The 25,678-nt window shown below is 45.5% G+C and overlaps 1 protein-coding gene across 1 annotated transcript; it reads right to left on the bottom strand.

Moving 5' to 3' along the window:
- Positions 1-1,530: 1,530 nt before the first annotated feature.
- On the bottom strand, positions 1,531-25,387 carry bud23 (BUD23 rRNA methyltransferase and ribosome maturation factor). The gene is made up of 12 exons (XM_055639005.1): positions 25,278-25,387; positions 23,912-23,949; positions 22,959-23,054; positions 22,000-22,082; positions 20,033-20,129; positions 18,366-18,462; positions 17,910-17,960; positions 14,813-14,898; positions 13,510-13,555; positions 9,662-9,720; positions 2,924-3,013; positions 1,531-2,108 (listed from the first exon to the last, which is right to left on the bottom strand). The coding sequence occupies exons 1-12, from the start codon at positions 25,323-25,325 to the stop codon at positions 2,054-2,056; spliced, it is 846 nt and encodes a 281-aa protein (XP_055494980.1). The 5' UTR covers positions 25,326-25,387; the 3' UTR covers positions 1,531-2,053.
- Positions 25,388-25,678: the final 291 nt, after the last annotated feature.

The raw sequence follows: 25,678 nt of genomic DNA, 5'->3' as shown, positions 1-25,678 counted from the left end.
ATTTGGGGATAAACAAGCAAGTTTATTTGTTCATCCTAACATTTTAACCTTAAGTGAACTGTGGTCTTTATCGGAACTAAGAATGCCACAAAGCAGTGGTTCCTATTTATTGTGCAGGAAGGAACGGCAGATGCTGGTTTAAACTGAAGGTTGACAAAAAAAAAAAAGCTGGAGTAACTCAGCAGGTCAGACAACATTTCTGGAGAAAAAGAATAGGCAATACATGGTAAATGGTAGGGAATTGAAGAATGTAGGTGAACAGAGGGATCTGGGAATAACTGCACAGTTCTGAAAGTGGAATCTCATGTAGATAGGGTGGTTGGCCTTTATAAATCAAAAGCTGAAAAATTGTACAAGGCAGCCAATTCTGGAGTATGGTGTACAATTTTGGTCGCCTAATTATAGGAAGGATGTCAACAAAATAGAGAGAGAGTACAGAGGAGATTTACTTGAATGTTGCCTGGGTTTCAGCAACTAATTTACAGAGAAAGGTTGAACAAGTTAGGGCTTTATTCTTTGGAGCGCAGAATGTTAAGGGGGGACTTGATAGAGGTTTTTAAAATGATGAGAGGGATAGACAGAGTTGACGTGGAAAAGCTTTTCCCACTGAGAGTAGGGAAGATTCAAACAAGGGGACATGACATGAGAATTAAGGGACTGAAGTTTAGGGGTAACATGGGGGGGAACTTCTTTACTCAGAGAGTGGTAGCTGTGTGGAATGAGCTTCCAGTGAAGGTGGTGGAGGCAGGTTCGTTTTTATCATTTAAAAAATAAATTGGATAGTTATATGGATGGGAAGGGAATGGAGGGTTATGGTCTGAGCGCAGGTATATGGGACTAGGGGAGATTATGTGTTCGGCACGGACTAGAAGGGGAGATGGCCTGTTTCCGTGCTGTAATGGTGTATATGGTAATGTTTCAAGAAGGGTCTCGACTGAGTCGCTGAGTTTCTCAAAAACTAAAAAAAAAAGTATTTTTCACTCTCCTGCAATATGGCTTGTACACTCTGGAATTTAGAAGGATGAGCGGGTATCTCATTGAAACATATCAGATTATTAAGGGTTTGGACACATTAGAGGCAGGAAACATGTTTCCGATGTTGGGGGAGTCCAGAACCAGGGGCCGCAGTTTAAGAATAAGGGGTAGGCCATTTAGAACCGAGCTGAGGAAACACTTATTCACACAGAGAGTTGTGAGTCTCTGCCTCAGAGGGCAGTGGAGGCAGGTTCTCTGGATACTTTCAAGAGAGAGCTTGAAAGGGCTCTTAAAGATAGCGGAGTTAGGGGATATAGGGAGAAGGCAGGAACGAGATACTGATTATGGATGATCAGCCATAATCATATTGAATGGCAGTGCTGGCTAGAAGGGCCGAATGGTCTACTCCTGCACCCATTGTCTATATTTATTATCTTTAAGTCCAGTCTCATTAACAACAGGAATATTACAGGTGCATGAATGAGGACTTAAAATAAACAATCATAAGGAAAGTCAAGTACAACATTTTACTCAGACCAGACCAAAACAAATATAAACCAGCATAAATTTAATACATCACCAGATTAAAATGTTCAACTTAGAACAGTAGGCAAATCAATAGACGATGTTTTTTACATAATGATGTCGGCCAATTTCTCAAATCTTGAGAGCTGGTAAGTCAATCGGTAAATAGTCACAGTTGGAAGAAAGCGACACCTTTTTCTTGTGCAAGGTCAGTTCTTTCCTGATGCAAGGCATGGTTTGGTGCGTTTGACCTCGAGATGTTTGGTCAATAAGTGGACAGCTGAGATGGTCAACAATTCTGACAACCCATTCCATCAAAAGGCATGTAGGCAGCAGTGTAGGAAATGGGAGCAGGGCATGTTCAAACTGTGTATGATTCACAAAATTAGCGAGTCGCTTTTAATGGATCCTCAAGAATGGAAACCTCATTCTCGGTGAATGGGCTGGGTCGGTATGGTTGTCACCCCTGGAGCTCCTTGCAGGGTTAATAGCGTGTGTCAGATTCTAGATGTTAGAAAATCTGCTGCAAATTAAACTCTCGGCTACTGGCTTCCTAAAACCGAGTCTTCCTCTTCCTGCCGCTGTATTTTGTGTCAGTTCGAACCATCCTGGGTGGGTGAATAGCAGTAGTTAAAATTCTCTACAGCAAAGAACCGTACAACTTCTAAACTATATCTTCAATGAATGGTAAAACATTTTATAATGTCCTTCCGAGGCAATACATCAAATATTGTTGCAGGGTTAAAAAGTGTACACAAAGTATTAGAATGGACTGTCAAGTGGAACTAATAGTAACACAATTAGGACTGGCTGAATGGCCTAATACTTTGCCTAATTTAATTGATTTTAAGAGAAAGCAAGCCGTGCAGACAACTCAGGTCTCGAGCTGCCCACTCCAACACATAGAAGCAACTTACTTTCTCTTCTATGGAGAAGATGCATCCTATCACACAGTCTCCTCTGGACAGTAACCACTGCACTGAGATTGGAAACTGTTCCCCAAGCGTGGTTCCAGATGTTTGTGATTTAACGGAAAGAGTTTTTATTTGCCTTTGTGGTGTAACTAAGAGGAGATAATGCTGAAACAGCCATTAGTGGACTTCTATGCTGAAAGCAAAGCAAGGAAGTGGTTTTGAATTTCTTCAGGTCCGATGCATAAATCAATGAGCAGCTGCACAAGAACAAGTTTGAAGAAGCAATTGCATTTTAGGATGGAGCCACCACCACCACCTCCACAGTCAGTGCAGGAGCAATCCTATTCTCAGTTCATGCACCAACAAGGGTGCAAGGACGTACACAGATCCTGCCCAATTACTTAGTGGATCTGCACATTAAACAGACCAGGGAGATTTTGTCGGGGAGCTAAAGTTTCAGTGAGGCTCTCGTTACATGAAGTGAATGGCTCAGCCCGCAGCTCTCTCACCTTCCTTGACGCCTTCGACGCTCCTTCTTCTCCAGAATCCAGTCCTTGCTTCCCTTCACAGATTTCCCTTTCATGTTCTTAAATCTCAACCTGCGGAAGAAGGCTTCATTCAACATGATTGGAACCAAAGTGCTCATCCAAGGCTTAAGTGAAGGTACACAAAAATGCTGGAGAAACTCAGCGGGTGCAGCATCATCTATGGAGCAAAGGAAATAGGCAACGTTTCGGGGCAAAACCCTTCTAAGGCTTAAGTGAACTCCTTCAGGATTTGTTTTAAGAGCATAGCTATGTATCTGCACCCCGCTTATTCACGATTTTCTCAAAAGGGATTCCACCTTCCCTGACCTATTCCTCCAATCAAGAATACTGCGGATTGCTCTGAAATTCCCCATAGAGATGGAAACGGAATACTACAGTTTGCCACCCGGGCTGAAAATGAAAATTTCCCCAAGTTCCCCCTTCACTGGCAACAGCAGCAGTAGTTGGCCCTGGTTCTACAGACCCTGCCGGCAGTCAGATATATTGCCAGCCATTAAACAAAATCACTGAAAGCCAGTTTGAGCATAGAAACATAGAAAGTAGGTGCAGGAGTAGGCCATTCGGCCCTTCGAGCCTGCATCTCCATTCAATACGATCATGGCTGATCATCCAACTCGGTATCCTGTACCTGCCTTCTCTCCAAACCCCCTGATCCCTTTAGCCACAAAAGCCACATAGTAAATATAGCCAATGAACTGGCCTCAACTACCTTCTGTGGCAGAGAATTCCACAGATTCACCACTCTCTGTGTGAAAAATGTTTTCCTCATTTCGGTCCTAAAAGATTTCCCCCTTATCCTTAAACTGTGACCCCTTGTTCTGGACTTCCCCAACATCGGGAACAATCTTCCAGCAACTAGCCTGTCCAACCCCTTAAGAATTGTGTAAGTTTCTATAAGATCCCCCTCAATCTGAATCCCCACCATTCCGATAATAGTCTACTTACCTGTTTTCGCCACCAAAGTGGATAACCTCACATTTATCCACATTATACTGCATCCACCATGCATTTGCCCACTCTCCCAACCTATCCAAGTCACCTTGCAGCCTCCTAGCATCCTCCTCACAGCTAACACTGCCCCCCAGCTTCGTGTCAACCGCAAACTTGGAGATGTTGCATTCAATTCCCTCGTCCAAATCATTAATATATATCGTAAATAGCTGGGGTCCCAGTACTGAGCCTTGCGGTACCCCATTCGTCGCTGCCTGCCATTGTGAAAAGGACCCGTTTCCTCCTACTCTTTGCTCCTGTCTGCCAGCCAGTTCTCTATCCACATCAATACTGAACCCCCAATACCGTGTGCTTTAAGTTTGTATACTAATCTCTTATGTGAGAATATTAGGGTCAGAGAGGGATATAGTGTGGAAACAGGCCCTTCGGCCCAACTTGCCCACACCGGCCAACATGTCCCAGCTACACTAGTCCCACCTGCCTAGGCTTGGTCCATATCCCTCCAAACCCGTCCTACCCATGTACCTGTCTAACTATTTATTAAACGTTGGGATAGTCCCAGCCTCAACTACCTCCTCTGGCAGCTTGTTCCATACACCCACCACCCTTTGTGTGAAAAGGTTATCCCTCAGATTCTTATTAAATCTTTTTTCCGTCACCTTGAAGCTATGTCCTCTGGTCCTCGATACCCCTACACTGGGTGTGTGGATATACACAATCTCTAGGTTTTGATTTATTACTGTCATATGTACTAAGGTACAGTGAAAAGCTTTGTGTTGCATGCCATCCACACTGATCAGATCAGATATACCATACAGATACAATCAGTTAAAACTCAAACAAGGGTGGCTGTCCTATGACCTCTGCTCACTTTAGAATGTTTCTTGTCACCTTGTATACCACTAGTCCAGTTTCAGATCTAATCATGTAAACCCTTTGCATGGTTTTGCAGATAGATCAGCCATGATTGAATGGAGGAGTAGACTTGATGGGCTGAATGGCCTAATTCTGCTCCCATCACTCAGGAGTTACCCATTCAGCACTTTGCTCTCTGCCTTCCCCAAAGACACCGATTCACGCTGGAATATTTTGACGTGCGAGTGTCCTCTGTCAAAATGCCTTTTCCTCATAAATAAGGCGTCAAGTGACGGAAGCCGCCTCAGGCAGCACATTGTACAGTGCCAGATTTCCCTGCGGTATAAATTAGGCTGCCTGAAAGGATACATCTTGATAGAGCATCCAGCATGTAGATGTGCCGTTCCTCTTTCAAACCTATATTCAATTAAGAGCTTCCTACAGGGATCACCAATAATGATCGGGAGGAAGAGGGCCACCACCCATGATTATTATTGTGAGAGCTGGGGACTGGTGTTGCAGCTGCATCTTGCAAAACAAACTTGTCCCTCTGGTCGGCACAGCTTCATGACACGCACTGAGGATGAAGCAACAGTACAAAGGCCAGTGCCTTACTGCCTGCCCCGTCACCCAGAGGTGGTGGGGAATGGACTTTGTCCATTGAAGGCTTCCTCCCACAGGTTGGGAATTTGCACTGAACCATTGAAGGGAGCTCCACATTTCTTTTATCCAGACGGCGTCAAGCTCACAAAATTGTAAGAGGCAGGAAAATGTGGCAACCGGCAGCTCACGGCTGCCACAACGATAGTCCTCAATTGTTATTGGTTTCTCTGTAACAGACAGGGAGAGACTGTAACCCTTCCTGCTTTGCTGCGAGATACCTGAACGCAGTAATCACCAAAGATCCTATAGCAAGCAAGATAGATCACTCGACGAAAAAGACGTAGTACGGTCATGGGCAGATTCATGGGTAATTTTCGGCCCCATTTCCGTAACCGGCTTCCGCACCAAAGATCCCATAGGATGCTAGTGCGGAGACGGGAGCCGGTTACGGAAACATCCTCGTAAAAATAAAAGTTATTTGGGTAAAATCTTCTCCTCATTTTCAGAATTATAATTTATTAACACAAACTGTACCCCCGCAACGCTGATTACACTGCGAGTCGGGTTACTGAAATGGATGAAAAAAAGGCCCTTTCCGCTCCGTTGCGTACTACACGTCAGCCCATTGCATTTAGAAGGAGTGGTCTATCTTGCTTGCTTTAGGATCTTTGGTAATCACCATGCTGACCCATTCACGCCTTCAAAAATATTGTGCAACTTTATTGCTCTGGTCTATAAAAAAACACGCCTTTTACAAACATCGAAGCAACCCCATAATTATTGACCAGATACATAGATAGATGGAGAGATCAAAGAGACCAACAGGAAGTATCTGAACGGTGAGAAGCGAAAATCTTTAGTGTCAATACTGTGCACGGCATGAACAAGGGACTGATATACGATCTCTTTGCACTGCATGAATTGAGCATTTAAAGCAAAGATCTCAGAGCTCTAGTATCTTTGATTTAAAGTGTCTCAGAACAGTCCAATGAGCTGTGGTGCTTTTTAGTGGTTCAATGGCGCATTTATTGTCATGTGCTAAGTGCTAACACAGTGAATTACTTTTCTTTACAAACTGTCCAATAGAGTATTGTCCCCTTCTCCCCCCTTCAGAAATAGCCTACTGAGGCTGCATGCAAGAGGCGCCATGTTTTGGCGACAATCTTCAAATTCCACGCACTAGCTCTTATGAATATAATATGGCTGGTGGCACTCAACAGCCTGGGACTTGCCTGTTCCAGGCAAGTCACAGGCTGTTGAGGGCCACCAGCCCAGGCACAGAAATCGCTGTCAAAACATGCGGAGGGGGACACAATATCTGTACGGGGGACACAATATCTGTACGGGGGACACAAACACTGTACCCCCCAGGATTTCTGCCCCTGCACCAGCCATTTCCTTCCTTGTACGCCACGTCACTCTCCTCACCCGTCCACCTTTGTTTCCCGGGAGAGCCTTCCTCAGCCGGCCCTCAGGGGGCGCAGTTGGCCCAACCTCAGCAGGTCCGTGCTCTAGGATAACTGCCACGTGGTGCACCATGTGGCTGCCAATTTTAATTAAACCAACACTCACAAAGGACGTTGCGACTACTGATTATTACTGTGGGCGGGAAATCCGTGATTTGTGTTTGGTGCCCAAAAGGGACCAGTTTTGCATCGGAAATTCTGAAAATATATTTTCAAGTCGGCCGAATGGCCGGTTCAGAACTGCCCCTGTACCCAGCAAATAATCTGAAACCCACAAATTTGAAACTGCTCAGATATATTTTTCCAGGGTTCAATATAACTGAAGAGACTTGTTTGTCACAACCACAGACCTCTGTGGGTACGGGGACATGGGTGAGAAGCATGCTTTAGGGTGTTCAAGTTTACAAGAATGATCCCAGGAATGAGTAGGTTAACCTATGATGAGCGTTTGTCAGCACTGGGCCTGTACTCGCTGGAGTTTAGAAGAATGAGGGGGAGGACCTCATCGAAACATACAGAATATTGAAAGGCTTGGATAGAGTGGATGTGGAGAGGATGTTTCCACAAGTGGGAGAGTTTAGGACTAGAGGTCATAGCCTCAGAATTGAAGGACGTGTTTTTAGGAAGGAGATGATAAATTTATTTAGTCAGAGGGTGGTGAATTTGTGGATTTCTTTCCCACAGGTGGAGGCCTTCTGCGGATATTTTTAAGGCAGAGATAGATAGATTCTTGAATAGTACGTGTGTCAGAGGTTATGGGGAGAAGGCAGGAGAATGGGTTTAGGAGTGAGAGAGAAAGGTCAGCCATGATTGAATGGCGGAGTAGACTTGATGGGCCAAATGGCATAATTCTACTCCTATTCCTTATGACCTTATGACCCTCTCTCCTGCTGTGTCCTGATGCCTGACGGTGCTCCCCCTCTCCCTCCAATAATATTTTTCCCTTCGATTTTACATAGTAACTATCTTATCCCTTCATCGGATAGCACGTCTTCATTTTGTTCATCTCCATTATCGGCCATGTCCTTGATTTCCCAGAATGAACTGCCCATGTTCTAGTCTTCACTTCTAGTTCTAGACCGCCACTTCAACCTGGACTTCCACAGTTACGCAGATGACACCCACTCGAAGCATCAAAGCCCGGACTACGAGGCTGCTAAACAGCTTCCTACCACAGGCTGTGAGGCTGCTAAACAGTCACTCTGCACTCACAGTCACTTGACTTGACTTGACTCTGCGGCTGGCACGGACACTTTAATAACTGGCACTGGCCACTCAAATCAGCGGCCCCGGACATTTTTTTATGATTGGTTTACTGTTTTTAACATTGTGTTTTTTACCTGATTTTAACTATTTATTCTGTTCCATCAGGGACTGGATTGTTTTTTTAGTGTTATTATGTGAGAAGTGTTTTAAATTTCATGTGCGAGGCTCCGCTATTCACTGGGAAACGTCTTTTCATTTTGCACTGTACTTGTTGCTTGCAAGATGACAATAAAGGTTGATTGATTGATTGATTGATTGATATACCTCGGCACCAAATCCCCCCACAACCCCCCCCTCTCCCATATCAACTCCTGTTTGTCAGCTATAAAAACCTGGATGCAACATAACTTCCTCAAACTCAACAGCGATAAGACAGAATTCCTCTTCATAGGCTCCAAATGCACACTCAGCAAAATCAATAACTCCACTCTCACCATCGACGGCACCGATGTCTCCCCATCTCCCCAGGCCCGCAACCTTGGCGTGATCTTTGATTCCACCCTCTCCCTTGAGCCTCACATCCGCCATGTCATTAAAACCTCCTTCTTTCATCTACGCAACATCGCCAAACTCAGACCCTCTCTCACACCGCCCGCTGCTGAAAAACTCATCCATGCCTTCATCTCCTCCCGACTGGACTATTGCAACTCACTTCTCCTTGGCATCAGCTCCACCTACATCAACCGACTCCAACTGGTCCAGAACGCAGCCGCCCGACTCATCACCCACACCAAATCCTGCCATCACATCACTCCAGTCCTCAAACAACTTCACTGGCTTCCAATCTCCCACCGGATCACTTACAAAATCCTGGTCCTCACCTACAAAGCCCTCCACCATCTGCCCCCCCCCCCCATATCTCACTGACCTCCTCTCCCCCTACCAACCCTCACGGTCCTTCAGATCCACATCAGCCGGTCTCCTCTCCATCCACAAGTCCAGCCTTCGCAGTTTTGGGGACAGAGCCTTCTCCAGGGCAGCTCCCAGGCTCTGGAACTCCCTCCCCCAACTGATCCACAATTCCGTGTCCCTCACCATCTTCCAGTCCCGCCTTAAGACCCATCTCTTCACCTCTGCCTATCCTTAGCCCCACGTCCTCCATATCCCTCATCAAATGTAAGGAAGCCAAGCTTCCTTACGTTTGCCTGCTTTGCCTTTCACTCTAATGGGGACGTACACATTCTGAGCTCTCTTCAGAACACTTTTAAAACCATCCCACTTGGCCGATGTTCCTTTCCCCTCAAATAACCTGCTCTAGTCAACTTGAGAGAGACCTTCTCTCATATCCTCAAAGTTGGCCTTACCCCAGTTGAGCATTATAACACGTGGACCCTCTCCGTCCCAATCCATAACTATCTTAAATGTTCTTCCAGCAGATAGTTTTTCACATTTCAAGCTATATCTTGCAAACCTCCAATTTATTTATACCTATCTAATCCCCCCTTAAGCTTCACATTCGCACTACACATTTTTCCCGGTTCTTATTAAATTTAGCTAGATTGGCAATCATAAGTTTACGATCTTGAATTTTTGACTCCCATTAGTGCAAACATTATACCTGGCATTTGTGAACTGCACTTGATTCTTTGTCTCGTCTTCCTGTTGTGATCCAAGGCCCTAAGCAAGGAACAAGAGAACAAAATACAAATTTGACAATACGCTCATTGGAATACAAATCAAATTCATACAGTGATCTGAAGGCAAAGTACCAAAAACAACAGACCCTCAAGATCCAAGGGAGAGGGGACGGAGCATGGAGGAGCAAGAATGTGAAAGGAACCAGTGAGGAGATGGTGTGTGTATAAGGAGGCCAAATAAGGAGGCTGGTTGCCGAACCAGCAGGCCCGTTGCCGAACCAGCAGGTCCGTTGCCGAACCAGCAGGCCCGTTGCCGAACCAGCAGGTCCGTTGCCGAACCAGCAGATCCCGTTGCCGAACCAGCAGATCCCGTTGCCGAACCAGCAGGTCGAGGAACAGCTTCTTTCTGGCGGCTGTCACTCTACTCAACAACGTACTTCGGTGACCCAATCACCACCCCCCCCCCCCCCCCCCCCCCCCCCCCCCCATGTCTCCAAACAGCTCCTCCCCACAGCGATTTACTTTCAACGGTTAAAATCTGCTTTTAGTTTAGAGATGTGTTCAAGAAGAAACTGCAGATGCTGGAAGATTGAAGGTACACAAAAATGCTGGAGAAACTCAGCTGATGAAGCCGAATTTTAGTTAAAAATATAAGAAGATATTAAATTGACTTCTGGGCTAGCTTACAGCTTATATTTAGTCTCAAATTAGGCTTGCTGTGGGTGTGTGAGATAATAAATCCTATAACATTGGAGAAGCTAGAGATATCTTTGAAGTAAGATGCCATAAACCAAATTACCAATGTTTATGGGGAGGAGGCAATAAAGGAAGAGAGAAATAGCCAGTCACATCTTTGTAAACAAATGACCTATGTTTATGAGGGACCAAATGACAGAGGAAGCAGCGAAAAGAGCTAGGGTGGTCTATTTGGAGATAAAGCAAATGGCCAATGTTTTTAGTATATCTTGTACCATGTAAACAAAAGGTTTGATGTGATGCATTCTGTGGAAACCTTTTCCAGTACCTCTGACCATGACTAATGTCTGTGGAATGTGCTAAGGGGACAAAAAAAACCCTATTTAAGACAATGTAATTCTGTTGTTAAGAGAAGGTGGCTGAGCACAGTCAAGTGTCTGTGTTGGTCACTTGACTGGAGTTCTCCCTCCCTTCCATCGGCCGATGTTAAGTAAAGTTTTGAACTGGTCTACCAAACAGTTTGTGTGGTGTCTGTTTATTAAGAAGCGAACCTGGTTTAGTAGTTATAAAAGTAACTTTTTCACAGCGGGTACAGCAGCATCTATGGAGCGAAGGAAATAGGTGACGTTTTGGGCCAAAACCCTTCTTCAGACTGAAGACGGGTTTTAGTTTAGAAATATAACCATATACAGGTGCACAACCTTTTATCCGAAGATCCAAATAACGAAAACCTCCGAATAGCGGACATTTTTTCAGTCCTTGAAGAAAGGTCCTTGAAAACGTTCACCGAGGGCGGCCCGCAGAGGTGACAGCGGAACCTCCGATCGGTCCTCGAAGAAAGGGGAACTAAATCCCCATTCATAAAAGAGAAGGTGAGGGTATATTGCGCGGGAGGGTTAATAATTGACAATCTGCTGCTGCCTGCCCGCCGAGTTAAAAAGTTCCCACGGTAAACTCACGATACACAGTGTATCGTGAGTCTTGCGTGGGAACTTTGTAACTCAGCAGGCAGGCAGCAGCAAATTGTCGCTCCCTTCAGTTTCACCCCACCTACACCCCTCTGCTTCCCGGCCATGTGTGTGACCCCTTCCCTCCCCTCTCCAGCTCCCCGCGCATTGCACCGGCGCGGGGGCTTTGCACTGTCTTCACGTTGGAGCCAGTGCCAGTCACCGGAGACGTCAGGACCAACGGGACACCGACCCCCAGGCCCACTGCAAGCACGGAGATCCCAGAGACCCACAGCCAGCAGCAGCCCAGCCCCGTTCCAATTCCAGAGGAACACGCTCTCCGCTGTCCCCGTAGGGACAGAAGCTGATGGCTCGGGCTGTGACGTCTCCGGCCACCCCCCTGTACAGGAGCTGAGACTGGGAACTGTGGGGTTGTTTGCAGTTGCAGAGGGAGGGGGCAAGGGCAGTACAGTTCCCCGTCTCAGCTCTATTCCAGGGGGGTGACCGGAGACGTCAGGACCAACGGGGCACACCGACTGCAAGCAGGGAGATCCCATAGACTCACAGCCCAGCAGCAACTCTAGCCCAGCCCCGCTCCAACTCCAGAGGAACCCGGGTTGCGGATGGGGGCGCAGCTCGGGCTGTGGGCGAACTGCCACTTGTCGCTGTAGCGGCGCATCGGGGAGCGGGTTCCTGTTGATCCCGACGTCTCCGGCCACCCCCTGGACAGGAGCTAAGAGACGTCAGGACCACCAGAAGCCGCTCCCCGATGCGCCGCTACAGCGACAAGTGGCAGTTCGCCCACAGCCCGAGCTGCGCCCCCTCATCGGGACATCGACCCCCAGGCCCACTGCAAGCACGGAGATCCCAGAGACTCACAGCCAGCAACAACTCTAGCCCAGCCCCGCTCCAACTCCAGAGGAACCCGGGTTGCGGATGAGGGGGCGCAGCTCGGGCTGTGGGCGAACTGCCACTTGTCGCCGTAGCGGCCCATCGGGGAGCGGATTCCTCTGGAGTTGGAGGGACAGGGAGACACAGCGGCTTTTGAGAATGGTGGGCAATCACTTCCAAAGTTCTGCCCACACAGTCAGTACACCTCTCCTACACTTGTCTCCCGCACTAAGATCATCTCGCAGAGAATGATCCCAGCCTAACCCTCCCTATTCTCTCCTATTCTGCAAGAAAAATCTACATTGAACTCAAACTCGCGATCGAGTAACTGCCGGGATCGAGGCGCAAACTCGCGACCTTGCGGATACGAGCCGAGCACTCTACCACTGAGCCGGCCGTTAAAATCTACGCTAAAAATCTTCCATTCCGAAAGCCGAAAAATTCTGAATTACGAAAAGTGTCTGGTCCCAAGGCTTTCGGATAAAAGGTTGTGCACCTGTAACAATTACAGCACAGAAACAGGCCATCTCGGCCCTACAAGTCCGTGCCAAACAACTTTTTTTCCCCTTAGTCCCACCTGCCTGCACTCATACCATAACCCTCCATTCCCTTCTCATCCATATGCCTATCCAATTTATTTTTAAATGATTCCAACGAACCTGCCTCCACCACTTCCACTGGAAGCTCATTCCACACCGCTACCACTCTCTGAGTAAAGAAGTTCCCCCTCATGTTACCCCTAAACTTCTGTCCCTTAATTCTGAAGTCAGAAATCTGTGGTATGGTAATGGTGTGGTAACAGGCCCTTCGGCCCAACTTGCTCATGTCGAACAAGCTGCCCCATTTACACCAGTCCTACCTATCTGTGTTTGGTCTATATGTCTCCAAACTGTTCCTAATCCATGTTCCTGTCCAAGTGACTTTGAAATATTGATAATTTTACACAGGCCAATTAACCGACAAACCCGCTTGTCCCTAGGATGCGGGAGGGAACCAGGGCACCCGGAGGCAACCCATGCGTTCACAGGGAGAACGGGCAATCTCCACCGAGCAGCACCAGAGGTCAGGATTTGTGGTGACCTAAAAATCTCTCGACATGGTTAGAAATGTTAACTCTACAGCTGCCAGACATTATTGCACATTTAATAGAAAGTCTTTGGGCAACAATTTTAAGCAAGAACCATTGTGTATTCACATAAAACCGTGAAAACATTTCTTACTGTGGAAGTAGCACAAATACAACATAGAACATGCACGAGTCCATAAACCCCAGTGAAATAAGACAGCAAAATTACCAATGGCAGCTTTCCAGGCACTCCTGCGAACAGGCACAAGAAGAATCTAAGAGAGATAGAGTTAATAATTAGAACTTTCATCGGCACTGGAGAAAGAATATCTGCTTATGTATAGCATATCATGTACTTAATGCATTCTAAGGTGCTGCAAAGGAAAAAAATGCTTTTGAAGTGCAGTAACTGATCACAGAATAACCACAAGGTTCTCTCTAATTCCCACCCGCACAAGAGCTGACCCCGTGAGATCAGCTAACTCAAGAGATCAGATCTGGGGTAGACAAAAGTGCTGGAAAAACTCAGCGGGTGCGGCAGCATCTATGGAGCGAAGGAAATAGGTAACGTTTCGGGCCGAAACCCTTCTTCAGACACATCTGCAGTTCCTTCTTAAACATATCAGATCTGGGCCCCACTTGTCCAGGTGACTCCGCAGCTGATGGAGCCGCCGCCTCACAGTGGCAGAAACGCAGGTTCGACCCTGAATGTGTGACCGTGTGGGGTTTGCACGTTCTCCCTGTGGCTGCGTGGGTTTCTTCCGGGTGCTCTGGTTCTCTCCCATATCCTAAAGATGTGCATGTTTGTCAGTTTAATTGACTCCATTGAAAAGAAATACCCTTAATGTGTTGGGATTGAATGAGATAGTGGGATAACAGAGAACCAGTGTGAATGGATGGTTAAGGGATTACATGAACACAGTGGTCTGTTTCCATGCTGTATATCTAAACTAAACTCAATCGAATTAGGCCATGGACAAGGCAAACATTCTCAGCAATTTCCCATAGATTATAAAGATGCCGGCCTTTTACAAGCTTTACAGACGTTTACATTATAAGTGTCCAACACAAGCTACTCTACACCAGACATAAAAGTTAGTCTCGTTCATCTGTACCGTTCAACCTTTTAAAAAAAAATGCTGGGGAAAATATAACCTGAGGTGACCTGTTAAGCAAACAAATGTCTGTCGATACACAGGAATAAAACCAAGCAACCGCAGTGGTTTAGTTCAGTTTCATTTTGAGATACAGCATGGAAACAGAACCTTGAGCCCGCGCCACCCATTAATCATCCATTCACACTGGTTCTCTGAAATCCCACTTTCTCAACTACTGCCTATGCATTGGAGGCATTTTTTCATTTTAAAGAGACCAAACAGTACAAACTTCATACAGACAGCGCTCCAAGTCCGGGTCGAAACTTGTCTCTGGCATAATAAGGCAGCAACTCTACCGCTGCACCACTGTGCTGCCCCAAACGTTCTTTGAATATTGGTCTTCCAGTGGGAAACCACAAGCACTCGGACACTCACTTTTTTGCTTTATTGCTGTTGGGATAATCCACCACCACACCACCTGTGAAACCAGCCTTCATGGCCTGTGTGGAGATCAAGTCCATCTAGAAATGGTAAACAAAAATGAAGATTTTACCCGTTTTGATCCATTCTTCCTGTTAGTAATCCCAGATAAGAAAAATAACTTTCCCTGGAGATGCCTTTCCCAAATGATGGTGTGGGACATCAGCACATTACACAACACATCTGCACAGAAGGCTCGCGACCCAAAACATCGCACGTCAATTCTTTCACCGGATGCTAGCTGACCCACTGTGTTGCTCCAACACTTTATGTTTTGCTCAAGATTTCAGCATTTTGCAGCTTCTTGTGTATTTTGTGTTTTATGACTGTTGGCAGATCAATTTCCTTCCTGGGATATCACAACATATCCACACCTACATTGATTACTGTTCTGTCAAACGTGGCCACTTTTGACAGAGATGTCGATCCAAGGGCTGGCCTGTCATTTCTGTTGGTTCAGGCTCATGTTAAAGATCTCACTGCCTACTCAATCTATTGCAAGGAACGCTTATGCCTATATTAGTTACAAGTATTCTGACCTGTGTTTTGCTTTGGATCTTTAACAAATTGTTAACAGGCCACAATAAAACAAAATGCAGAGACGCAAGTATCTCGAGGCACCTCAACTACAGGAGGAAAATCACCGCGGACTGCAATCCAAACATGAGTAACTCGGCAGGTCAGGCAGCAGCGGTTGAAAGAGAAATAGTTCATGCTTCAAGTCTGGGATGATGGGTCCCAAAGCTGAAACATTAATTGTTTTTCTTTCTACAGAAGCTACCTGACCAGCTGACTCTTTACAGAATTTTGCTTTTCATAAGAAAGCTTTTCATTGTACCTTGGTACATGCGACAATAAATTAACCAACTAATTTTATATTTTGAGCATCAGCAGTTTTTTTTGTTTTATGCAATCCAACTACACCTTCTCAGCAACCACACACGTACATTTGTAATGGGTTTTCCAGATGACAATTTCAAGTGGGAATCTTCTCCTTCGAGACTCCTATCCACATACCTGTAGACCCAATTCAGGCCAACTAACTCGGAACAGAGAACTCAACTGGTGTGGTATTCCGTTAAACATCAGCTGATTACTGCAGAAACTAGAGCAACAGTGGCGCAGCTGGTACAGCCACTACCTCCCGGGGCTGGAGACCCGGCTTCAGTCCGGACCTCAGGTGCTGTCCACCTGGAGTTTGCACATTCTTCCTGTGATCGTGAGGGTTTCCTTTGGATACTCTGGTTTTATGGATGGATTCGAAAGACATGTGAATTGGTAGGTTAATAGGCCCCTGTAAATTGCCCCTCTCAATGAAACAACAGAAAACCAAAAGTTGTTCTCAGCAACTGCTGATCAACTCAAGTTTAGAAGTTTACAGTGGCGTAGTGGTAGAATTGCTGCCTTACAGCGGCAGTGGCCCAGGTTCGATCCTGACTATGGGTGGTGTCTGTATGGAGCTTGTACGTGGGTTTTCTCTGGGTGCTCTGGTTTCCTCCCACACTCCAAAGACGTATAGGTTTAGAGGTTACTTGGCTTCGGTAAAATTGTAAATCATCCCTAGCGTGCAGGACAGTGGTGTTGTATCGGGTGATCGCTGGTCGGCGCGGACTCAGTGGGTCAAAGGGCGTGTTTCCACGCTGTATCACTAAAGTCTAAATCTACAAAGTTTGAATGATCTAACAAATTACAAATTAATATTAAGAACATTGCTTGTGATCTTGGATAACATCTATAAACACCAAGAGAACACAGCCAGAAAGAGCAGCATTAGCAAACTATAATTAACGTGTGATGACAGGGTGCTGAAACTCCACCCAAAATATTCTGGATGTACCATGACATGAGGTCATTACACTCTTCCAATGTCCTGCAGAGTGAAACAAAAGCAATTTGCTAAGAGCCATTCTAAGCTTGACGTTGTGGTCCATTTCTTTCTCCAGCTGAGTACTAGCACAGCACACTGTGCAAACGAAAGAGAAGGGAAAACAATGAGGATCCAGATATTCTAAAAACATACCACACAGGAGGAAGATACACAACTCCTATCACGGGAGCACAAAAAACTGCAGATACTCAAATCTTGAACAAAACACAAAGTGCTGGAGGAACTCAGCAGGTCAGGCAGCATCTCTGGAGGAAATGAACAGAATGTTTTGGGTCGGGACCTTTCATCAGACATTCTATCGCAGTTGTGCCAGTTCCTTGAAAGAAAACCCGTTACCCGTCCCATCCCCTCAGCCCTGTAAACAAAACACCGACTTTTCACATCCTTATTTAATTTATTTTTTAAGTTATTATCCAATTTTCTGGCAATATTCTTACAGACAGGGCAAAACAACTTGAAGAAAAATGTGTATTCTGCTTGCTGCAAAATACTTTAGCAAGGCAATAAGACTTGACTGATGAGCTCTATAGTTTAATAGCTCAAAGACATTGACCATATAAGATCAGGTGGAAAAAGTGGACTGGGATGAAGTGTTGGAGTGGTGTTTACATCCAGAAGGCTTGCCAGGGGTTACTGCTCTCCTGAATAGAAGACAGATGAACACCAGGGATCCAAGATGACTGTAAACGCCAGTGCAATCAAACATAATTACTTTTAAATACTAGTGTGCAGGAAGAAACTGCAGATGCTGGTTTACACCGAAGATAGACACAAAATGCTGGAGTAACTCAGTGGGACAGGCAGCATCTCTGGAGAGAAGGAATCGGTGATGGGTCACCAGGGTCTCAACCCCAAACATCACCCATTCCTTCTCTCCAGACGTGCTGCCTGTTCCGCTGAGTTACTCCAGCATTTTGCGCCTATTTTTAAATACTGTTAGACTTGTAATGTGATGATTCAATCTGTGTGAGCCCACACAACATCACTCTGTCAAATAGTCACACAAAGCACCGGTCACAAACTGTACATGGATTACAATTTCAATGGGCATGCTGAATTTATCACACAACGGTCATCATGAATATCTGTACAATGAACTGGGGAAAATATGCACAGTATATGTTGGATGTCAAGTGCCATGATTTTAATGTTGCAATAACCAACCTGCTCAGAGTTCTCAGGATAAAACTGAAACACGGCTCTTGCTCCTCGCGCCTGTTAAACAAACAGATTAGATCAGAAAACTGTCCAGCAGGCCACATGATATAACATAATTGGTTCACAGTTCCATCAGAGTAAACCACAACAGCACCAACAAGAATTAATGGGGCAAATTCTCCAAAAGCTTCCACACCAACCCCCAAATGGATCTCCACAGGATGAAGTAAATTCCATACTATAATTCAGCACAGTGGTGCAGCGATAGAGCTGCTGCCTCACAGCAGGAGAGACCCGCATTGGGTTTTCTCCGGGAGCTCACACTCCAAAGACGTACAGGTTTGTTGGTTAATTGGCTTGATAAAATTGTCCCTTGTGTGTACGATAGTGGGGGATCGCTGGTCGGCGTGGACTCGGTGGGCCAAAGCGCCGTATCTCGAAACTAAACTAAACAAAGCTTACCAGACAGGCATAGAGAGAGCTGAAGAACTTGTAGAGCCGTTTCGGTGGGTGATGACTCTTCTTATCTGCATTACACAACCACTGCAGAGCGGAAATACTAAAGGAAGGAAAAACATATCATCAAATTCAATGTTTCCACCTTTCATGCTCTTTTAGGTCTACCAACTCTTGTCTCATCTGTCAGGTATTTAAGATTGAGAGTTTAGCTTCCAATTAAATGAATGTTAGTCCAAAAATCCACTATCACTAGACAGAAATCAAATGTTCTGATAATTGATGTGATGTAGGTTGGGAGTAGACAAGCTAGAATAAAACAGATTTAATATAAATACTCAGTTTGGTTTTAGAACTGTTGCCTTACAAGTCAACTAAGAGCTTTGTTCAAATATGATGCAGTTGCAAAAAATATGGATGGTTACAAATAGCAGCTCTGTAATAGAAAATCAAAAGGTACCCAGAAAAGTGCTTCTGGTATCCAAATTCATCCCAAGCCTCGTTCACCCATCACCTATGTTTGCTGACACACAGTTTAGTTTGGAGATATAACCCTTCAGCCCACCAAATCTGCGCCGACCAATGATCCCCGCACATTAACACTATCCCACACACACCAAGGACAATTTACAATCATACCAAGCCAATTAACCAACAAACCTGCACGTCTTTGGAGTGCGGGAAGGAACCAGAAATTCTGGAGAAAACCCACGCAGGTCATGGGGGGAACATACAGATTTGATATAGACAAGCACCCGTAGTCAGGTCTCTGGTGCTGTAAGGCAGCAACTCTGTCGCTGTGCTATCTTCAGAATCTGAATCAGAATGCTTTATTGTCATTGCATGTGTCACATACAACGAGATTACTGTGTCTCTCCATTTAAAAGAACTTCATTCACATACTCATACTTTTTACACTCCCTCCCTCCCCAAACCCACCCATGGATTCACATTTACATAAAGTAACACTCTTACCTTGCTGCCCAAGCTAACAGTTAGGTGGCTATAAACTTCTCTTTGCTTGCAAATCCCTTCATTACTTCATCTCTCGCTATCTCTGATATTTCCCAAGAATTCTTCGCCAGTCTGGTCATCATTTTCTACATCCCCATTTTGCAGTTATACCAAAGGGAAACCATGTCTTCAACTGTCTGACCCTTGAGTTTGGGAATTGTTATCATAACTTCTCCAAAATTATTTCTCTTACTATAAATAACACCCTCAAAACCACATCTTTAACCAAACGTTTGGGTCTTGTCTTAGTACTTCCAGGTGGCACAGTGGCACATTTTCTGTAATATTGCTACTGTGAACTTCCTGTAGACACATTAAATCACTAAAATCACTGCCCTAAATCAGTGTGGATGTGATGTTGTCATTGGGATAAAAGAGACTTAATAGAAATCTGAATTGGAGTTTGCAGAAGGGTCATGACCCAAAATGTCACCTATTCCGTTTCCCCAGAGATGCTGCCTGACTTGCTGAGTTACTTCAGCTTTTTGTGTCTATCTTAATTGATTTTAGGACTTGCATGCAATGCTTTCATTGTATGCATCAATTCCTTTCCCCCGAAACCTTTTGTAGCTAATGATAAAAGAAGGTCTGCCACCCATGTTTCCAACTGAAGTGTGCAAAGAGACACAATGTCAGTTCCCCACAAATATCTCTTTTACCTGATGCAGCCATCAAAGGAGCCGGGTCGGAAAGGCATACCCGCACCCATGTCGCCAAGAATAAGATCACCTTCTACCTCTCTCTCCAATGCAACATCTGTCAGGTAAAGGACACAAGACAAACTTAGGGCCATGCTATGCAGAAACAGCAGATCCTATGGCAAAGTTTAAGAAACATTTAGACAGGTACGTGGATAGGATAGAGAGACATGGGCCTAATGCAGGCAGGTGGGACTATTATAGATGGGACATGTTGGTCAATGTGGTCCAAGTTGGGCCGATGTGCTTGCTTCTACGTGGAATGACTCTATGGCTGTGAGCAGTCACCTCATTATTTCAGGACATATTCGACACTGATCACAACAAAAGTAACATTGCTTTTGTTTTCTTTCAAAGATACAGTGTGGAAGCAGGACCTTCGGCCCACCGAGCCCATGTCGACCAGAAATCACCCATTCACATGCTAGTTCTATGCTACACACTCGGGACAATTTCCAGAAGTCAATTAACCTACAAACCTGCACGTCTTTGGCGGGTGGGAGGAAACAGGAGCACCCGGAGAAAACCCACGCGGTCACAGGGAGAACGTACCATCTCTGTATAGACAGCACCCTTAGTCAGGATTGAACTCGGGTTTCTGGCGCTGAGAAGCAGCAACTCTACCGCTCGTCACTGTGCCGCCCTAACATCTTAAATATTTTTAATTATTTTTCTGGCTGGTTCCTTAACCTTTCAAAATGTTTCTCTGCCAAAAAATGGTGTTAGGGAATATTCCCTACATAGCAGTCCTTCAGTTTACAAGGTTGCAAACATCCTAAAATGAACGACAAAAATAGGCCATTCATCATTTTAAACGGCATATTTTCCCAGTCTAATCCAACAACTGTTAATTTCTTATTCTTAACGCGCCTCCCTATCCAATTCAACTGGCCTAATCGCGAACCATATCCTTAAAATTCCAAGCATAGACGGCGATCATTTCGCTGAATTACGTTCAGACCGCTTTGGCCTACACCATCTCCTTGTCGCCAAGCATTTTAACGTCCTTTCCCATTCCCACACTGACCTCTCTGTCTTGGGCCTCCTCCACTGTCAGAGTGAGGCCACACGCAACTTGGAGGAACACCATCTCATATTTTGCTTGGGCCGCTTACAGCCCAGCGGTATGAAAGTTGATTTCTATAATTTCATATAACTCATGTATTCCTTCCTTCCCCCCTCCACCCTAGTCGTCCTACTAGTTGCACTGTTCGCATTCTTGGATCGCTCATTAGCACATCTTCCCCAGCCAACAATGCATCATTAAGCACTCCATCCTTCCCGAGGACAACTGCTGCCAGCCCTGATTTAATCTGGTAATTTTCTCGCCTTCACCCTCCCACCTCTATCTGTCAGTATGACGGGATTCCACCCAAAACGTCACCTATTGCTTTTCTCCAGAGATGCTGCCTCTACCCGCTGAGTTACTCCAGCATTTTGTGTCTATCTTCCTTAAAATTCGTATTTGTGCTCACTTTTCAAACACTTAAACATTAAACGCAGTCGAACATCACATGCCTGCACAACCACAGAAGATGTCACATCCAATCTGGTCAAGAATCCCATCTGCTCTTAATTTTAATACACTTCTAGTCCTAATCACTCCTCAGGCTTACGAAAATACTTTTTCAATTCAATATATAGAATACATGTCTTTTCACCAACATATTTAATTGCAGCACACATTTTTGGATCCTGACTTTTGCACACACTTTCTTTAGAACCCTTCATTGGTACAACCAATTTTATTCCCTCATTCATTTATACTTCTTGCTATGTGTCATCGAAGTCTGAACGCCGAACCGTCATCTCTGTACTCTGAGCAAGAGACTGGAATACAGTGATAAAATGAGGAGTGACAAAAAGAGAGCCCTGCGCAATGGACAACACTAAACCAAACTGCAGCAGGATTGGATAATACCACCTACCAAGCATGGCTGGACTGATATCCACACCAACCCAGTGATGTCCTTCTTCAGAGAGGTAATCCCCACTGAGTCCCGATCCACATCTAGTAAATAAACAGAAATGGTAGCTAAGAACTAAAATGGCACATTTTATTTAAAAAATGGTCATTCCTCACAACATGAAAACCAATTCTGCAGTTAACTTTCACTAGAATTTTTGATTTTGGTTTCAATTATTTATTCTTTTTGGGAGTGCAAGTGACATTATTGTTTTCTATTTCAGGCATAAAAGGCCCCTGTCCGGTATAGAAAAGTCTGAATTTCAATGTATCCCTATCTTGTTCTGCTATTACACATCAGCAGCTCACGAGAAGCTGCATTTCCACCCGGAGTGGTGTGAGGAGGCCAGCTCTTCATTCCACACCACCATCATCTCTCCCTCTATAGTAACAGTATTGTTACAACCCAGCAGTAATATTAATTTCTCTAACTTCAAGTGATCCTCACTTTCCCCCACTCTCTCCATCCCTCCCCTACCCTAGTTCTCCCCATTGTCACCTTCCCCTCATGTAGCAATGTACATTTTGTTGATCATCTCCTGCTTGGATCTGTTCTTTACATGTTCTTTGTACCCTATCCTTATCTCGTTTCCCTCTCCAACTAACTCTCAGTCTGAAGAAGGGTCTCGACCCGAAACGCCACCCATTCCTTCTCTCCAGAGATGATGAGTTACTACAGCATTTTGTATCTATCTTCGGTGTAAACCAGTATCTGCTGTTCCTTCCTATACTAAAGAACTCATGCACTACTACTCCCAGATGCCCAGTGAAGAATGAGCCAGAGAAGCAGGTTCCCAGTCAGTCCATTCTGTGGAAATGCGAGAAGCAAAAATAACAAGAATAAAGCATGAGGAACTAACCAGCAGAATTTCACTTAATATTCAATGATTTCACCAGACTAAAGTTTCAGAAGATTCATACCCAACATCCAGAAGGAAGCAAGGTTGATCCTCTGGTAAATTCAGTAGCTCAACAGCCCTCTCTGACATATGCGCCTGGATTGTAATCATACGCGTGCTGTGAAAAAGAAGAAACCACAATTTTATAAAGTAACTGGTTTGTTCTTGTCAATTGGCGATACGAAGTAACGTCGCAACAAAGGTGGTAGGTTTCCTACCATCATGATGTAACAATGATCCAGTTGGGATTTAAGAAGGCAACGACATTCATTGTACAGACCCAGTGCCTAACCATGCAACATGGCATGCCGGATTGTAAACACTGATCCGCACTCCAATAACACAACCACCACAGGTCCAGGACAAGACATCAGCTCGCTTTACAAGTCTATTAACATCTATAAAACCCAATATTCCCTTCTTGTAATCAGGCTGTGAAGGTCAAGTCAATGAATATTTTAAAGTTGGAGATTGACAGACTCTTGATTAGTACGGGTGTCAGAGGTTATGGAGAGAAGGCAGGAGATTGGGGCTGAGAGGGAGAGATAGATCAGCCATGATTGAATGGCAGAGTAGACTTGATGGGCCGAATGGCCTAATTCTACTCCTATCACTTATGATCTATGATCTCATCACACCCCAACACCAATCTGCTGCAATCAGTTAGCACACTGAAGGGTGAGAATCACCCACAGGATCAGCCAGAGTTCCCCAGTTCAGAGTTGAAGAAGGTTCCCAAGATGAAATGTTCTCCAGGGACTCTGCCTGACCCGCTGAGTTACTCCAGCACTTTGTATCTTTCCGCAGTTTAGAACAACGTCCCACTACTGCCAATCATTTTTTCAGAAACTATAAAACATTTAATAAATGGAGGTTCTGAAATACCAACGCCCATTAAACATATTTCATGGGACAAAAAATTGTACACTATTCAGTACTAACTTCATCAATGATAAGAGCAACAGCTGTACTTACTTCTGTGTATACTTTTTCGCCTCGTCCACATTGTAAAACTGAAAGAAAGAAAAGTTTAAATATCATCAATTTGTATCTTTCCAGAATTTGAAACCCGACCAACGTACAAAGTAACATATTAACACTAAGAATAAGACATAGGAGAAGAATTAGGCCATTAGGCCCTATTAAGTCTGCTCTGCCATTTGATCTATTTTTCCCTCCCAATCCCATTCTCCTGCCTTCTCCCCGTCGCCTTTGATGCCCTTACTAATCAAGAAACACGATGTGGTCCTGGCAGGAAGGTTTACAAGTTCATGATCGTTAAACAAGCTCTTCATACGATGCACACAGGCACTCATTTACACCAAGGTCAGCAGGTATGCTCTTAAACGCAAGATAACACAGCACTTGGAGACACCAGCATTCAGAACTACTCTCAGACATTGACGGTACTAAGGGTGGGGAGGGAATAGCAAACCCCTCACATGGGAAGGGGGGGGATCCAGGAAGATGAATGTCCAATATGGCAGCACAGGGTGGAATCCGCACTGATGCCGGTGGGAGGGGGTTCTTCTCACTGGACAAATATTTGGGCAAACAGCCCTCAGTGTCACTGCATTGCAAAGTTGCCATCCCAGACACTCACTTTCTCCAGGGGGACAGGAAAAGAGGGGTAGACTCCACTTTTATCGTTTTTGGTACTGTGGAGCAAGACTATCCTGGGAGAGGGCAGGCATATATATCCCTTCAACAGCACCCAAACTACCTTCAATTGTACCCTCTCCCAATGAATCCCCTCTTCCCTCCATTTACACTCCACAATCCCAATACCTCTGCACTCACCCACCCCTTCCACGTTACTCTCCCCTCCACTATTCCCTCTGCTGCCCCCTCCCTTCCGCCTTCAGCCTCCTCTACGATCCTCTCCTCAATCTTTCAAAGTCACCCCACTGCCACGATCCTCTCTGCCACGCAGCCACCTCCATCACGACCCCCTCCCTGTGCACTCCACAATCTCTACACCTCCCCCCCCCCCCCCTTCCAGTAAGCTGTCCTCTCCTGGCTCTTCCTCCTACCCCCATTGATATCTCATCCCTCTCCTCCTCCACTATATCCCCCGCTCTCCTCCACTATTGCTCCTCCACCACCATCGCCCCTCCCTTTTTACCACCATCATTCCCTCTCCTCCATCACCAAAGTCCCCTCTCTCCTCCACCATCACCCCCTCTCCTCCACTGAGATCCTCCACGATCCGATCCCCTCCACACACTCCCTCCTCCACAACTTTCAATATCAAATATATATATAAATATATCCCCGGCCCTAAGCTGTCCTCTGGTCCTTCTCCCCATACTTTCCCACCCATTCTATCCCATCCCATTACCACTTCAGGTGGCGCCCGGTGCTCGGGCCGCCCGCCGCGACTCGCCATCACCGCACGTCTGCGTCTGCGCCTGCGCCTGCGCCTGCCCCACTCGTAGCGTCAACCAAAGATCCTATAGCCCTCACGCAATACGTCATCAGGGCAGCGACACGCACGAACGTCCGCCACCATCTTGGTAAAGGCCTGCGGGAGAGATGCGGACACTGGAGGGATTGAAATATATCATCTTGGTAAAGGAAGGCGAGGCCTGCGGCCATAGTGCGGACACGAGATTGAAACGGTCCGATTGATTTACCTCACCTTCGTTTCACCACTGTCGCCAAAGTTGTTATTTAATCCCTTCCATCAGTGAGGGGAGAGGAGGGCGATGAGATATCTATTGGGTGGGAGGAAGGGCCAGA

Source organism: Leucoraja erinacea, chromosome 8 (assembly GCF_028641065.1).
Source record: "Leucoraja erinacea ecotype New England chromosome 8, Leri_hhj_1, whole genome shotgun sequence".
NCBI lineage: Eukaryota > Metazoa > Chordata > Chondrichthyes > Rajiformes > Rajidae > Leucoraja > Leucoraja erinaceus.
This window is presented reverse-complemented; position numbering and strand designations above follow the sequence as displayed.

What these genes read in the sequence shown, in the direction of transcription:
- bud23 (XM_055639005.1), bottom strand. Translation starts at nt 25,325, where the DNA reads ATGGCGAGTCGCGGCGGGCGGCCCGAGCACCGGGCGCCACCTGAAGTG. An exon ending in TGCTTCCTTCTGGATGTTGG is followed by an intron (nt 22,083 to 22,958) that starts GTATGAATCTTC and finishes TTTATTTACTAG; the next exon opens with ATGTGGATCGGGACTCAGTG. An exon ending in TATCAGTCCAGCCATGCTTG is followed by an intron (nt 20,130 to 21,999) that starts GTAGGTGGTATT and finishes TTTACCTGACAG; the next exon opens with ATGTTGCATTGGAGAGAGAG.